This window comes from Oncorhynchus kisutch, unplaced genomic scaffold (genome assembly GCF_002021735.2).
Source record: "Oncorhynchus kisutch isolate 150728-3 unplaced genomic scaffold, Okis_V2 scaffold3788, whole genome shotgun sequence".
NCBI lineage: Eukaryota > Metazoa > Chordata > Actinopteri > Salmoniformes > Salmonidae > Oncorhynchus > Oncorhynchus kisutch.
In genome coordinates, this window is record NW_022265733.1 from 90,473 (window position 1) to 108,117 (window position 17,645).

At 42.5% G+C, this 17,645-nt stretch overlaps 2 protein-coding genes across 3 annotated transcripts in view; both read right to left on the reverse strand.

The window, feature by feature from the left end:
* Positions 1 to 6,364, reverse strand: part of LOC116371861 (sodium/hydrogen exchanger 5) — a 56,345-nt gene extending 49,981 nt beyond the window's left edge. For both annotated transcript variants that reach the window (XM_031820951.1, XM_031820952.1), the window contains exon 1: positions 3,788 to 6,364. In XM_031820951.1, the coding sequence (XP_031676811.1) occupies positions 3,788 to 4,157 (370 nt within the window). In that variant the 5' untranslated portion in view covers positions 4,158 to 6,364. The remainder of the gene's footprint in view (positions 1 to 3,787) is intronic.
* A 3,005-nt stretch (positions 6,365 to 9,369) lies between these two features.
* fhod1 (formin homology 2 domain containing 1) overlaps positions 9,370 to 17,645 on the reverse strand; it is a 159,438-nt gene continuing 151,162 nt past the window's right edge. The window contains exons 25-27 of the mRNA XM_031820953.1: positions 16,530 to 16,704; positions 14,021 to 14,197; positions 9,370 to 10,253 (exon numbers count right to left, since the gene is read on the reverse strand). Coding sequence (XP_031676813.1) covers positions 10,171 to 10,253; positions 14,021 to 14,197; positions 16,530 to 16,704 — 435 coding nt within the window. The 3' untranslated portion in view covers positions 9,370 to 10,170. The remainder of the gene's footprint in view (positions 10,254 to 14,020; positions 14,198 to 16,529; positions 16,705 to 17,645) is intronic.

Below are 17,645 nucleotides of genomic sequence, written 5' to 3' on the forward strand. Positions count from 1 at the left end.
GTTGACATCATGGATGGTCAGTCCTGTATAGCCTCATAACATGGTTATAACTATAATGTTGATATCATGGATGGTCAGTCCTGTATAGTCTCATAACATGGTTATAACTATAATGTTGATATCATGGATGGTCAGTCCTGTATAGTCTCATAACATGGTTATAACTATAATGTTGATATCCCCGATGGTCAGTCCTGTATAGTCTCATAACATGGTTATAACTATAATGTTGATATCCCCGATGGTCAGTCCTGTATAGCCTCATAACATGGTTATAACTATAATGTTGATATCCCCGATGGTCAGTCCTGTATAGTCTCATAACATGGTTATAACTATCATGTTGATATCATGGATGGTCAGTCCTGTATAGTCTCATAACATGGTTATAACTATAATGTTGATATAATGGATGGTCAGTCCTGTATAGTCTCATAACATGGTTATAACTATAATGTTGATATCATGGATGGTCAGTCCTGTATAGTCTCATAACATGGTTATAACTATAATGTTGACATCATGGATGGTCAGTCCTGTATAGTCTCATAACATGGTTATAACTATAATGTTGATATAATGGATGGTCAGTCCTGTATAGCCTCATAACATGGTTATAACTATCATGTTGATATCATGGATGGTCAGTCCTGTATAGTCTCATAACATGGTTATAACTATCATGTTGATATCATGGATGGTCAGTCCTGTATAGTCTCATAACATGGTTATAACTATCATGTTGCTATAATGGATGGTCAGTCCTGTATAGTCTCATAACATGGTTATAACTATAATGTTGACATCATGGATGGTCAGTCCTGTATAGTCTCATAACATGGTTATAACTATAATGTTGATATAATGGATGGTCAGTCCTGTATAGTCTCATAACATGGTTATAACTATCATGTTGATATAATGGATGGTCAGTCCTGTATAGTCTCATAACATGGTTATAACTATCATGTTGATATAATGGATGGTCAGTCCTGTATAGTCTCATAACATGGTTATAACTATAATGTTGATATCATGGATGGTCAGTCCTGTATAGTCTCATAACATGGTTATAACTATCATGTTGATATCATGGATGGTCAGTCCTGTATAGTCTCATAACATGGTTATAACTATAATGTTGATATCCCCGATGGTCAGTCCTGTATAGTCTCATAACATGGTTATAACTATAATGTTGATATCCCCGATGGTCAGTCCTGTATAGCCTCATAACATGGTTATAACTATAATGTTGATATCCCCGATGGTCAGTCCTGTATAGTCTCATAACATGGTTATAACTATCATGTTGATATCATGGATGGTCAGTCCTGTATAGTCTCATAACATGGTTATAACTAGAATGTTGATATAATGGATGGTCAGTCCTGTATAGTCTCATAACATGGTTATAACTATAATGTTGATATCATGGATGGTCAGTCCTGTATAGTCTCATAACATGGTTATAACTATAATGTTGACATCATGGATGGTCAGTCCTGTATAGTCTCATAACATGGTTATAACTATAATGTTGATATAATGGATGGTCAGTCCTGTATAGCCTCATAACATGGTTATAACTATCATGTTGATATCATGGATGGTCAGTCCTGTATAGTCTCATAACATGGTTATAACTATCATGTTGATATCATGGATGGTCAGTCCTGTATAGTCTCATAACATGGTTATAACTATCATGTTGCTATAATGGATGGTCAGTCCTGTATAGTCTCATAACATGGTTATAACTATCATGTTGATATAATGGATGGTCAGTCCTGTATAGTCTCATAACATGGTTATAACTATACTGTTGATATAATGGATGGTCAGTCCTGTATAGTCTCATAACATGGTTATAACTATCATGTTGATATCATGGATGGTCAGTCCTGTATAGCCTCATAACATGGTTATAACTATAATGTTGATATCATGGATGGTCAGTCCTTGCATCCACAGCTCTGTCTATTAATCTGAGAGTGGTTACATTTCTCCAGGCCCCATCCCTCAGCTTTTTACCAAAACAGAGGCGGGGTGTCCGTTTGGTTATTCTCTCATCTGTGGATTTCCCCTTTACTTTTTTGCCCCACTGTACCTAGCTGACCATTACATCTAGAAGGACTTCTCTTTAAATACCTAGCTGACCATTACATCTAGAAGGACTTCTCTTTAAATACCTAGCTGACCATTACATCTAGAAGGACTTCTCTTTAAATACCTAGCTGACCATTACATCTAGAAGGACTTCTCTTTAAATACCTAGCTGACATTACATCTAGAAGGACTTCTCTTTAAATACCTAGCTGACCATTACATCTAGAAGGACTTCTCTTTAAATACCTAGCTGACCATTACATCTAGAAGGACTTCTCTTTAAATACCTAGCTGACCATTACATCTAGAAGGACTTCTCTTTAAATACCTAGCTGACCATTACATCTGGAAGGACTTCTCTTTAAATACCTAGCTGACCATTCATCTGGAAGGACTTCTCTTTAAATACCTAGCTGACCATTCATCTGGAAGGACTTCTCTTTAAATACCTAGCTGACCATTCATCTAGAAGGACTGCTCTTTTAATACCTAGCTAACCATTCATCTAGAAGGACTTCTCTTTAAATAACTAGCTGACCATTACATCTAGAAGGACTTCTCTTTAAATACCTAGCTGACCATTACATCTAGAAGGACTTCTCTGTAAATACCTAGCTGACCATTACATCTAGAAGGACTTATCTGTAAATACCTAGCTGACCATTACATCTAGAAGGACTTCTCTTTAAATACCTAGCTGACCATTACATCGAAGGACTTCTCTTTAAATACCTAGCTGACCATTCATCTAGAAGGACTTCTCTTTACATACCTAGCTGACCATTACATCTAGAAGGACTTCTCTTTAAATACCTAGCTGACTATTACATCTAGAAGGACTGCTCTATAAATACCTAGCTGACCATTACATCTAGAAGGACTTCTCTTTAAATACCTAGCTGACTATTACATCTAGAAGGACTGCTCTATAAATACCTAGCTGACCATTACATCTAGAAGGACTTCTCTGTAAATACCTAGCTGACCATTACATCTAGAAGGACTTCTCTGTAAATACCTAGCTGACCATTACATCTAGAAGGACTTCTCTTTAAATACCTAGCTGACCATTACATCTAGAAGGACTTCTCTTTAAATACCTAGCTGACCATTCATCTAGAAGGACTTCTCTTTAAATACCTAGCTGACCATTACATCTAGAAGGACTTCTCTTTAAATACCTAGCTGACCATTACATCTAGAAGGACTGCTCTATAAATACCTAGCTGACCATTACATCTAGAATGACTTCTCTTTAAATACCTAGCTGACCATTACATCTAGAAGGACTTCTCTTTAAATACCTAGCTGACCATTACATCTAGAAGGACTTCTCTGTAAATACCTGGCTGACCATTCATCTAGAAGGACTTCTCTGTAAATACCTGGCTGACCATTCATCTAGAAGGACTTCTCTTTACATACCTAGCTGACCATTACATCTAGAAGGACTTCTCTTTAGTGTCGCTGGTAAATTCCTGTTACATCGAACTTTACGTTTAAAATAGTTTAAGATCGTCAAATAGACTAAAACAGCCCTGCATGTGTCATAGCCATATTTATAGGTTTGCTAAAATAGCTTTTATAGACTGCGGGATATCACAAAGAGCAAATGGTTGCTTGGTAACTGGTTATATGTCAGTACATTCAGATAATAGGGTCAAATGTCCCCACTTACGTATTTTCGCGACGCTGGCCACCAGGATCCATATAGCGATAATGTAAGGCGTCTGAACATAGCTCCATTCCCACTGCACCATCTGAAACCCCCCGCCGTGGCGGTGCGACTCGCCGCCGTCCTCCGTGGTCGCGGACGGTTCCTCGGCGGACCGGGCCAAGGCAATACCCGGCGAGGCATACTCCTCCCGTGGCTGAACCTGGAAGCGGTCTAGAGAGGTGGTCGGAGAAGCGGGTAGCGACGGACCGGGTTGTCCCCCGCTACGCAGCCCCAGGTCCGGAAGAAACGACGCGTCTGTCTCGGGGAGGTCAGCCGCATCTTTACCGACTACCGAAAGCAGAAGGAGCACAGGCACACTGACGAGGAGCATCTTCCTGTTAAACTCACTCAGCCTCGCGTCATCTTCTATTCTCTTTTTATACACACCATCAAGGGGAGTACCGGAGGTAAGATAAGAAGGACACGACGTAAGGGACGATACCTGTCACCGGTTTACAATATCAACAACACCTCTCTCTCTCTTTCACTCTCTCATTAAGCGGTACGCTAGCGGTAACACAGTCGAGCCTCTACCGGCTGGCATAGCCGATCTTGGCACGTGACCCAAACTCTAAGAACCGCTAGGACCGAGCCCCGTTAAAGAGCCATTACATGCGCACGGGCCACAGCAGTGTGCGGATCTAAGAGCTGTCAATGTATTGTTTTTAAAGACGACTACTCCTGACTATCATTCTGTGAAAGATGACTACTCCTGACTGCAGCATTCTGTGAAAGACGACTCCTCCTGACTGCAGCATTCTGTGAAAGACCACTACTCTTGACCGTAGCATTCTGTGAAAGACGATAGCATCCTGTGAAAGTTTGAGACAGTTTACTACTAGAGCCACAAGGCAATGTAACCCAACACAATCGCAGTGAAAGAATAACATTGGTACAGCAGACGGTATGTTGAAGATGTTTGTTTTTATTCAGTTGGGAAACATGACAATAAAACACTATTAAAATAAGATTTCAATTAGGCATTATTACAACCATTAGAGCATTTAGTTACAGTTTGCCACCACGGCAATGGTGTCCACACAGACACACACATGGTTCCATAACACAGCCATGGTGTCCACACAGACACACACATGGTTCCATAACACAGCCATGGTGTCCACAAAGACACACACATGGTTCCATAACACAGCCATGGTGTCCACACAGACACACACATGGTTCCATAACACAGCCATGGTGTCCACACAGACACACACATGGTTCCATAACACAGCCATGGTGTCCACACAGACACACACATGGTTCCATAACACAGCCATGGTGTCCACACAGACACACACATGGTTCCATAACACAGCCATGGTGTCCACACAGACACACACATGGTTCCATAACACAGCCATGGTGTCCACACAGACACACACATGGTTCCATAACACAGCCATGGTGTCCTCAGCTTAGATCGTAACAATAGAAAGGCCACTTTAATTCTCTATTTAAAAACATTGTAACAGCAGGCAGAACACTGTGTCGTACAACAGGAAGGTTCAAATACATTTCAAACAGGGTTTAATAAGGAGAAAACATTCAGAGGAGGAAGAGGGGTTTAATAAGGAGAAAACATTCAGAGAGGAGGAAGAGGAAGAGGGGTTTAATAAGGAGAAAACATTCAGAGAAGAGGAAGAGGAAGAGGGGTTTAATAAGGAGAAAACATTCAGAGAGGAAGAAGAGGAAGAGGGGTTTAATAAGGAGAAAACATTCAGAGAGGAGGAAGAAGAGGTGGGGGGGGGGTATGTTTAACATATGTGCCTCAGAATAGGGACAGAAGTGGGGTACGTTTTAAAATGGCACCCTTCTCTCCCTACATATTGCAATACTTTTAAACAAAGCCCTATGGGCTCTAGTCAAAAGTAGTGTACTACTGTATATAGGGAATAGGGTGTGATTTGGGACATAATCGTGGAACTACTGTATATAGGGAATAGGGTGCGATATGGGACTGTATATAGGGAATAGGGTGTGATATGGGACTGTATATAGGGAATAGGGTGTGATTTGGGACACAGCCGTGAAACTACTGTATATAGGGAATAGGGTGCGATATGGGACTGTATATAGGGAATAGGGTGTGATATGGGACTGTATATAGGGAATAGGGTGTGATTTGGGACACAGCCGTGAAACTACTGTATATAGGGAATAGGGTGCGATATGGGACTGTATATAGGGAATAGGGTGTGATATGGGACTGTATATAGGGAATAGGGTGTGATTTGGGACACAGCCGTGAAACTACTGTATATAGGGAATAGGGTGTGATTTGGGACACAGCCGTGGAGTACATATATCTACAGGAAATAGTGAATGTGTAAACAACATGCAGTACGCATTCACCTAGAACAAACATACTTCATATACACACAGGTATACACACCTCTATACACACACCTCAATACACACAGGTATACACACAGGTATACACACCTCAATACACACAGGTATACACACCTCAATACACACAGGTATACACACAGGTATACACACCTCAATACACACAGGTATACACACAGGTACACACACCTCAATACACACAGGTATACACACCTCAATACACACAGGTATACACACCTCAATACACACAGGTACACACACCTCAATACACACAGGTATACACACCTCAATACACACAGGTATACACACCTCAATACACACAGGTACACACACCTCAATACACACAGGTATACACACAGGTACACACACAGGTATACACACAGGTATACACACACAGGTATACACACACGGGTATACACACAGGTACAGACACCTGTACTCAATTCAACTACCGGTAGTGAACACGATCAGAAATAGTGAAGTCATGACAGCGTTTTCCTTGCTATTGTATCATACCCCTCCTCCTGTGCAAATAGGCACATGTCTTTATTCTGTACATATCATAGTCAACTTCCTTCACAACACTGCCCTTAAAGGACTGCATTTAGAGATCTAAATGACCAGAGGTTGTTCTATACTGTTCCATATTACCAGAGGTTGTTCTACATGACCAGAGGTTGTTCTATACTGTTCTACATGACCAGAGGTTGTTCTATACTGTTCTACATGACCAGAGGTTGTTCTATACTGTTCTATATGACCAGAGGTTGTTCTACATGACCAGAGGTTGTTCTACATGACCAGAGGTTGTTCTATATGACCAGAGGTTGTTCTACATGACCAGAGGTTGTTCTACATGACCAGAGGTTGTTCTACATGACCAGAGGTTGTTCTATACTGTTCTATATGACCAGAGGTTGTTCTATATGACCAGAGGTTGTTCTATACTGTTCTATATGACCAGAGGTTGTTCTATATGACCAGAGGTTGTTCTATATGACCAGAGGTTGTTCTACATGACCAGAGGTTGTTCTATATGACCAGAGGTTGTTCTACATGACCAGAGGTTGTTCTATATGACCAGAGGTTGTTCTATATGACCAGAGGTTGTTCTATTCTGTTCTACATGACCAGAGGTTGTTCTATATGACCAGAGGTTGTTCTATTCTGTTCTACATGACCAGAGGTTGTTCTATATGACCAGAGGTTGTTCTACATGACCAGAGGTTGTTCTATACTGTTCTATATGACCAGAGGTTGTTCTATATGACCAGAGGTTGTTCTATATGACCAGAGGTTGTTCTATATGACCAGAGGTTGTTCTATATGACCAGAGGTTGTTCTATATGACCAGAGGTTGTTCTATACTGTTCTATATGACCAGAGGTTGTTCTATATGACCAGAGGTTGTTCTACATGACCAGAGGTTGTTCTATATGACCAGAGGTTGTTCTATATGACCAGAGGTTGTTCTATACTGTTCTACATGACCAGAGGTTGTTCTATATGACCAGAGGTTGTTCTATACTGTTCTATATGACCAGAGGTTGTTCTATATGACCAGAGGTTGTTCTATACTGTTCTATATGACCAGAGGTTGTTCTATATGACCAGAGGTTGTTCTATATGACCAGAGGTTGTTCTATATGACCAGAGGTTGTTCTATATGACCAGAGGTTGTTCTATATGACCAGAGGTTGTTCTATACTGTTCTATATGACCAGAGGTTGTTCTATATGACCAGAGGTTGTTCTACATGACCAGAGGTTGTTCTACATGACCAGAGGTTGTTCTATACTGTTCTATATGACCAGAGGTTGTTCTATACTGTTCTATATGACCAGAGGTTGTTCTATATGACCAGAGGTTGTTCTATACTGTTCTATATAAAGGTGTGTGTTTGTGATGGAACAAATCAACCCTCTTGAACTGAAATAGGATGGGGCGGGTAAAATGCAACACACCGTACAGTACCTAGGCTTACCAAACGCACACTACACCCCCCCCCCCCCTCGTGGGGTCCAAATATTAACCGTGAAACAAGGTCTCTGTGTGTGATAAATAATATGGGCATGTGACCTGGTTCATATCTCCTCTGTCTAGATCAGACCACCTCGTCTCTCGATTGAGACGTCTCTCTCTCTCGGTGTGTGTGTCCGAGACGTCTCTCTCTCTCGGTGTGTGTGTCCGAGACGTCTCTCTCTCTCTCGGTGTGTGTGTCCGAGACGTCTCTCTCTCTCTCGGTGTGTGTGTCCGAGACGTCTCTCTCTCTCTCGGTGTGTGTGTCCGAGACGTCTCTCTCTCTCTCGGTGTGTGTGTCCGAGACGTCTCTCTCTCTCTCGGTGTGTGTGTCCGAGACGTCTCTCTCTCTCTCGGTGTGTGTGTCCGAGACGTCTCTCTCTCTCTCGGTGTGTGTGTCCGAGACGTCTCTCTCTCTCTCGGTGTGTGTGTCCGAGACGTCTCTCTCTCTCTCGGTGTGTGTGTCCGAGACGTCTCTCTCTCTCTCGGTGTGTGTGTCCGAGACGTCTCTCTCTCTCTCGGTGTGTGTGTCCGAGACGTCACTCTCTCTCGGTGTGTGTGTCCGAGACGTCACTCTCTCTCGGTGTGTGTGTCCGAGACGTCACTCTCTCTCGGTGTGTGTGTCCGAGACGTCACTCTCTCTCGGTGTGTGTGTCCGAGACGTCACTCTCTCTCGGTGTGTGTGTCCGAGACGTCACTCTCTCGGTGTGTGTGTCCGAGACGTCACTCTCTCGGTGTGTGTGTCCGAGACGTCACTCTCTCGGTGTGTGTGTCCGAGACGTCACTCTCTCGGTGTGTGTGTCCGAGACGTCACTCTCTCGGTGTGTGTGTCCGAGACGTCACTCTCTCGGTGTGTGTGTGTTGTCTGAGACCTCTCTCTCTCTCTCGGTGTGTGTCTGAGACATCTCTCTCTGTGTGAGTGTGTGTGTGTGAGTGTGTCATGTGAGACATCTCTCTCTGTGTGAGTGTGTGTGTGTGAGTGTGTCATGTGAGACATCTCTCTCTGTGTGAGTGTGTGTGTGTATGTGTGTGTGTGTGTGAGTGTATCATGTGAGACGTCTCTCTCTCTCTCGGTGTGTGTCTGAGACGTCTCTCTCTGTGTGAGTGTGTGTGTGTGAGTGAGTGTGTGTGGTCTGAGACGTCTCTCTCTCGGTGTGTGTGTGGTCTGAGACGTCTCTCTCTCGGTGTGTGTGTGGTCTGAGACGTCTCTCTCTCGGTGTGTTTGTGGTCTGAGACGTCTCTCTCTCGGTGTGTGTGTGTGTGTGGTCTGAGACCTCTATATAGAACAGACTATCTATAATTATATAAAGTTAATAACATCGGATCCATTATAATAATACCACCAGAGATTATATTCAACCACTTCCTGACTAAAACATCCTGTTACCCCCCCCCCTCCACCCCGACTCCAGATACACAGTATAACCTTTCAAATATAGTGACGTCTGTCCTTGATGTTCAGTTAAATGTCCATCACACTGTATATATCTCTTCAATATCATACATCAGGATGTTTACGACACCAAAACATCTGAATATTTAAATCCACATCTGAAACACTTCTTCAGTCAGGTTCTGTCCAGAGACTCGTCCATTTAGAGGGAACCCCCCCCTCAATGAACAAGAGCTCTCACGTCTTCCTGTAACATATAAACAGTTGTTTTGTAGTGAGACAGGAACAAGCCCAAAGCATTGTGGGAGGGGGAGGGGGGCGGGGCTACTGTAGTGAGCACCAGCATGTCCTTCCTACATGTACTGTCTCTTCTTTCTGTCACATCAGGACTTTCTAAGATCCAGGCCCTCGGTACGAGCTTCATCCTTCCTCTTCATGGCTGGTGTGTCTGGTAGTGCTGTGTCTCAGTCTGTCTGTGTTGGTCTCTCTGTGTGTTCAGAGCTTGTCTCCAGTCTGTGTAGGTCTCTCTCTGTGTGTTCAGAGCTTGTCTCCAGTCTGTGTAGGTCTCTCTGTGTGTTCAGAGCTGGTCTCCAGTCTTGTTGCTGAGTCCCAGAGCCTGAACCACGTCAACACTTAGTCCGCTCTTCAGTGTCCTCCTCACTGCAACACACAGAAACACCATGTCAAATGAGAACAATGCACACACACGTTACCACGTCAACGCGTCTCAGGGATAAAAAAACAACAACCACATATCCATTTCACACCTCCCACTGGCCCTATTCCTTATATAGTACACTACTATAGACCAGAGCGCTATTCCCTATATAGTGGCACTACTATAGACCAGAGCGCTATTCCCTATATAGTACACTACTATAGACCAGAGCCCTATTCCCTATATAGTGGTACTACTATAGACCAGAACCCTATTCCCTATATAGTGGCACTACTATAGACCAGAGCCCTATTCCCTATATAGTACACTATTATAGACCAGAGCCCTATTCCCTATATAGTGGTACTACTTTAGACCAGGGCTCGATAGGGTGCCATTTTGGATGATGTCACACACCATTTTGTGAAGGTTCTTGTACACGTTACTGAGACGTCAGGATGTCAGTTGAGAACAGAACAGGTATCAGTTCTTCATTTCTGGGAGAATGAAAAGCTGGGTATTTACTATATAGTGTCTGATATCTTTAGAGAGGAACTAACAACAGAGATATTATGGGCCCAGGGAGATAATGCTCTGTTGTCCAGATAAACCTCTGTTATGGACACACATCATACTGTGGATGGGACACACAAGGAGATAGAGACACAGACAGGGACAAAAGGGCTTATCCCTTAGTGGCGTCACACATCTAGCCTTGACCCTTGACCCTTTTCAGGTACAGGAGGTGGAATCACAATGAGACCAAGATGGAAGACAGTAGTCACCAAGCCTCGTCTAGTAGGACTACAGAGTGGACGGAAGATAGTCACCAAGCCTCGTCTAGTAGGACTACAGAGTGGAGGGAAGACAGTAGTCACCAAGCCTCGTCTAGTAGGACTACAGAGTGGACGAAGACAGTAGTCACCAAGCCTCGTCTAGTAGGACTACAGAGTGGACGAAGACAGTAGTCACCAAGCCTTGTCTAGTAGGACTACAGAGTGGACGAAGACAGTAGTCACCAAGCCTCGTCTAGTAGGACTACAGAGTGGACGAAGACAGTAGTCATCAAGCCTCGTCTAGTAGGACTACAGAGTGGACGAAGACAGTAGTCACCAAGCCTCGTCTAGTAGGACTACAGAGTGGACGAAGACAGTAGTCATCAAGCCTCGTCTAGTAGGACTACAGAGTGGACGAAGACAGTAGTCACCAAGCCTCGTCTAGTAGGACTAGAGTGGACGAAGACAGTAGTCATCAAGCCTCGTCTAGTAGGACTACAGAGTGGATGTCTTTTGTTCCAGCCAAACACTACTGTAACTGGTATCGACCAGATTGAAGACCTTGATTAGTTGACATATTGTATTATTGACTGTATGTTTGTTTATTCCATGTGTAACTCTGTGTTGTTGTTTATTCCATGTGTAACTCTGTGTTGTTGTTTGTGTCACACTGCTTTGCTTCATCTTGGCCAGGTCGCAGTTGTAAATGAGAACTTGTTCTCAACTAGCTCACCTGGTTAAATAAAGGTGAAATAAAAAAATATATATTTTTAAATTAGGTGCTGGGCTTGAACAAAAGCCTGCACATCTACAAGGCTAGTGATGAACGGTGGGAGCTGTATGGAATGGTAGTACAGCCTCTCTACACTCAGCTGTATGGAATGGTAGTACAGTAGCCTCTACACTCAGCTGTATGGAATGGTAGTACAGCCTCTCTACACTCAGCTGTATGGAATGGTAGTACAGCCTCTCTACACTCAGCTGTATGGAATGGTAGTACAGTAGCCTCTCTACACTCAGCTGTATGGAATGGTAGTACAGCAGCCTCTCTACACTCAGCTGTATGGAATGGTAGTACAGCCTCTCTACACTCAGCTGTATGGAATGGTAGTACAGTAGCCTCTCTACACTCAGCTGTATGGAATGGTAGTACAGCCTCTCTACACTCAGCTGTATGGAATGGTAGTACAGCCTCTCTACACTCAGCTGTATGGAATGGTAGTACAGTAGCCTCTACACTCAGCTGTATGGAATGGTAGTACAGCCTCTCTACACTCAGCTGTATGGAATGGTAGTACAGCCTCTCTACACTCAGCTGTATGGAATGGTAGTACAGTAGCCTCTCTACACTCAGCTGTATGGAATGGTAGTACAGCCTCTCTACACTCAGCTGTATGGAATGGTAGTACAGCCTCTCTACACTCAGCTGTATGGAATGGTAGTACAGTAGCCTCTCTACACTCAGCTGTATGGAATGGTAGTACAGCCTCTCTACACTCAGCTGTATGGAATGGTAGTACAGCCTCTCTACACTCAGCTGTATAGAATGGTAGTACAGTAGCCTCTACACTCAGCTGTATAGAATGGTAGTACAGCCTCTCTACACTCAGCTGTATGGAATGGTAGTACAGTAGCCTCTCTACACTCAGCTGTATAGAATGGTAGTACAGCCTCTACACTCAGCTGTATGGAATGGTAGTACAGTAGCCTCTCTACACTCAGCTGTATGGAATGGTAGTACAGTAGCCTTTACACTCAGCTGTATAGAATGGTAGTACAGCCTCTCTACACTCAGCTGTATAGAATGGTAGTACAGTAGCCTTTACACTCAGCTGTATAGAATGGTAGTACAGTAGCCTCTCTACACTCAGCTGTATAGAATGGTAGTACAGCCTCTCTACACTCAGCTGTATAGAATGGTAGTACAGTAGCCTTTACACTCAGCTGTATAGAATGGTAGTACAGTAGCCTCTCTACACTCAGCTGTATAGAATGGTAGTACAGCCTCTCTACACTCAGCTGTATAGAATGGTAGTACAGCCTCTCTACACTCAGCTGTATGGAATGGTAGTACAGTAGCCTCTCTACACTCAGCTGTATGGAATGGTAGTACAGCAGCCTCTCTACACTCAGCTGTATAGAATGGTAGTACAGTAGCCTCTACACTCAGCTGTATGGAATGGTAGTACAGTAGCCTCTACACTCAGCTGTATGGAATGGTAGTACAGTAGCCTCTCTACACTCAGCTGTATGGAATGGTAGTACAGCCTCTCTACACTCAGCTGTATGGAATGGTAGTACAGCCTCTCTACACTCAGCTGTATGGAATGGTAGTACAGCCTCTCTACACTCAGCTGTATGGAATGGTAGTACAGTAGCCTCTACACTCAGCTGTATAGAATGGTAGTACAGTAGCCTCTCTACACTCAGCTGTATGGAATGGTAGTACAGCCTCTCTACACTCAGCTGTATGGAATGGTAGTACAGCCTCTCTACACTCAGCTGTATGGAATGGTAGTACAGCCTCTCTACACTCAGCTGTATGGAATGGTAGTACAGCCTCTCTACACTCAGCTGTATGGAATGGTAGTACAGTAGCCTCTCTACACTCAGCTGTATGGAATGGTAGTACAGCCTCTACACCCAGCTGTATGGAATGGTAGTACAGCCTCTCTACACCCAGCTGTATGGAATGGTAGTACAGCCTCTACACTCAGCTGTATGGAATGGTAGTACAGTAGCCTCTCTACACTCAGCTGTATGGAATGGTAGTACAGCCTCTCTACACTCAGCTGTATGGAATGGTAGTACAGTAGCCTCTCTACACTCAGCTGTATAGAATGGTAGTACAGTAGCCTCTCTACATTCAGAGCAGATCACTTGGGAAATAACAGGTGAAGAAACAGAGAGAGTTTAGTTTAGTTGAAGGGATCAATTCAACAACTGGCTCTGGTCTACTTAAAGGCCCCTCCTCTCCATGTTGTAGTACTCACACGACTTCCTGTTGAGGCGGGAGCGTTTGCGTGTCTTGGGGCTGGACGGCCTCTCTGAGGGGCTCCTGGTAACAGACTTGACTAGCCGATCCATGATCTCATCCGTAGCATCATCCTGGGAGCTTGCACTGTCCTCTTTGGCTACAGACATCTGGGATGGACTAACTGGGCCTAGACCTGGGGAAGGAATTCAAATCAAACTTTATTTAAAATGGGGAAGGAATCAAATCAAACTTTATTTAAAATGGGGATGAAATCAAATCAAACTTTATTTAAAATGGGGAAGGAATTCAAATCAAACTTTATTTAAAATGGGGATGAAATCAAATCAAACTTTATTTAAAATGGGGAAGGAATCAAATCAAACTTTATTTAAAATGAGGATGAAATCAAATCAAACTTTATTTAAAATGGGGATGAAATCAAATCAAACTTTATTTAAAATGGGGAAGGAATCAAATCAAACTTTATTTAAAATGGGAAGGAATCAAATCAAACTTTATTTAAAATGGAGATGAAGCATTGGAAGAGGAGGAAACAAACATAACATTTTATTGGTCGTATTTAACAGATGTATTGGTGTCCTATAAATATATTTAACAGATGTATTGGTGTCCTATAAATATATTTAACAGATGTATTGGTGTCCTATAAATATATTTAACAGATGTATTGGTGTCCTATAAATATATTTAACAGATGTATTGGTGTCCTATAATATATTTAACAGATGTATTGGTGTCCTATAAATATATTTAACAGATGTATTGGTGTCCTATAAATATATTTAACAGATGTATTGGTGTCCTATAAATATATTTAACAGATGTATTGGTGTCCTATAAATATATTTAACAGATGTATTGGTGTCCTATAAATATATTTAACAGATGTATTGGTGTCCTATAAATATATTTAACAGATGTATTGGTGTCCTATAAATATATTTAACAGATGTATTGGTGTCCTATAAATATATTTAACAGATGTATTGGTGTCCTATAAATATATTTAACAGATGTATTGGTGTCCTATAAATATATTTAACAGATGTATTGGTGTCCTATAAATATATTTAACAGATGTATTGGTGTCCTATAAATATATTTAACAGATGTATTGGTGTCCTATAAATATATTTAACAGATGTATTGGTGTCCTATAAATATATTTAACAGATGTATTGGTGTCCTATAATAATATTTAACAGATGTATTGGTGTCCTATAATATATTTAACAGATGTATTGGTGTCCTATAAATATATTTAACAGATGTATTGGTGTCCTATAAATATATTTAACAGATGTATTGGTGTCCTATAAATATATTTAACAGATGTATTGGTGTCCTATAAATATATTTAACAGATGTATTGGTGTCCTATAAATATATTTAACAGATGTATTGGTGTCCTATAAATATATTTAACAGATGTATTGGTGTCCTATAAATATATTTAACAGATGTATTGGTGTCCTATAAATATATTTAACAGATGTATTGGTGTCCTATAATTATTGGTCTATTTAACAGATGTATTGGTGTCCTATAAATATATTTAACAGATGTATTGGTGTCCTATAAATATATTTAACAGATGTATTGAGGTTGTAGTGAATTGCTTGTGTTCCTGGCTCCAACAGTGCAGTAATATCTAACTAAATGCTTGTGTTTCTAGCTCCAACAGTGCAGTAATATCTAACTAAATGCTTGTGTTTCTAGCTCCAACAGTGCAGTAATATCTAACTAAATGCTTGTGTTTCTAGCTCCAACAGTGCAGTAATATCTAACTAAATGCTTGTGTTTCTAGCTCCAACAGTGCAGTAATATCTAACTAAATGCTTGTGTTTCTAGCTCCAACAGTGCAGTAATATCTAACAATGCACAACAATACAATGCCATTGGAACACAGGAGTGATGGTTGCTGATAATGGGCACCTATGTAGATATTCCATAAAAAATAAGCCGTTTCCAGCTACAATAGTCATTTACAACATTAACAATGTCTACACTGTATTTCTGATCCATTTTAAGACATTTTTTTGCTTTTCTTTGATAAACAAGGACATTTCTAAGTGACCCCAAACTTTTGAACGGTAGTGTGTGTGTGTGTGTGTGTGTATGTGTGTATATATATTTAGTTCTCTCCAGAGACTGATAGTGTGTGTGTGTGTGTGTGTGTGTGTGTGTGTGTGTGTGTGTGTGTGTGTGTGTGTGTGTGTGTGTGTGTGTGTGTGTGTGTGTGTGTCTGTGTCTGTGTGTGTGTATATATATTTAGTTCCCTCCAGAGACTGATAGTGTGTGTGTGTGTGTGTGTGTGTGTGTGTGTGTGTGTGTGTGTGTGTGTGTGTGTGTGTATGTAGTTTACTCCAGAGACTGCTGGGATGCATATGGATTTATTCCTCTTCATTATAAATACCAACCCATTCCAGAGTGAGCACCATGTTAGCAGACAGAGAACCTGCTGGGTGTGTGTGTTGGTGTGTCTGCATCCCTGTGTGTCTTACTGCGGTAGCCCCGGTTGCGGCGCAGGTTCCCCTGGTGGTCGGTACCGCTGGAGGTGTTCAGCATGTTCTTCATGTTGTCATGATCCTCCTGGGCTGGATCTGGATCTGGAGGCCTGGAGACAAGGGAGGGGCTGTCCTGGGACTGGGGAGACACCACCCCCGAGAACTTCTCCGTCTGAGAGTGGGGAGGAGAGAAGAGGGGGGGGGGAGAAGGAGGAAGGGAGAAAGTGAGAGGAACGGAGAGAGAGAGGGGGGGGGGAGGGAGAAAGTGAGAGGGAGGGAGAGAGGAGGAGAGAGGGAGGAAGAGAGAGAGAGGGAGGGAAGGAGGGAGGTAGGGAGAGTAAGAGGGAGGGAGGGTGGGAGGTAGGGGGGGAGAGGCAGCATGGATTCAGACACTGGTGTAAAATGTAGAGGGAGGGTAATGACTTCTGAAATCCACTTTGCATTTTAAATGAGAAAATGTCAATGTGTGAAGGCAGGTTTAATAAATCCAGGTTTAATAAAGCCATAGTGTGGTTTAATAAAGCCAGGTTTAATAAAGCCAGGTTTAATAAAGCCAGGTTTAATAAAGCCATAGTGTGGTTTAATAAAGCCACAGTGCGGTTTAATAAAGCCAGGTTGAATAAAGCCAGGTTGAATAAAGCCAGGTTGAATAAAGCCATAGTGTGGTTTAATAAAGCCATAGTGTGGTTTAATAAAGCCAGGTTTAATAAAGCCAGGTTTAATAAAGCCAGGTTTAATAAAGCCAGGTTTAATAAAGCCATAGTGTAGTTTTAATAAAGCCATAGTGTAGTTTAATAAAGCCATAATGTGCCTCTACACCCCTAGCTCTACCCCCAGACCCAAACCTAGCCCTACCCTCTACCCCCAGACCCAACCTAGCCCTTCTCTAAGCCCTATCCCCACACCCTATCTCTACCCCCAGACCCAAACCTAGCCCTTCTCTAAGCCCTATCCCCACACCCTAGCTCTACCCCCAGACCCAAACCTAGCCCTTCTCTAAGCCCTACCCCCCCAGCCCTATCCCCACACCCTAGCTCTACCCCAGACCCAAACCTAGCCCTTCTCTAAGCCCTACCCCCCAGCGCTATCCCCACAGCCTAGCTCTACCCCCAG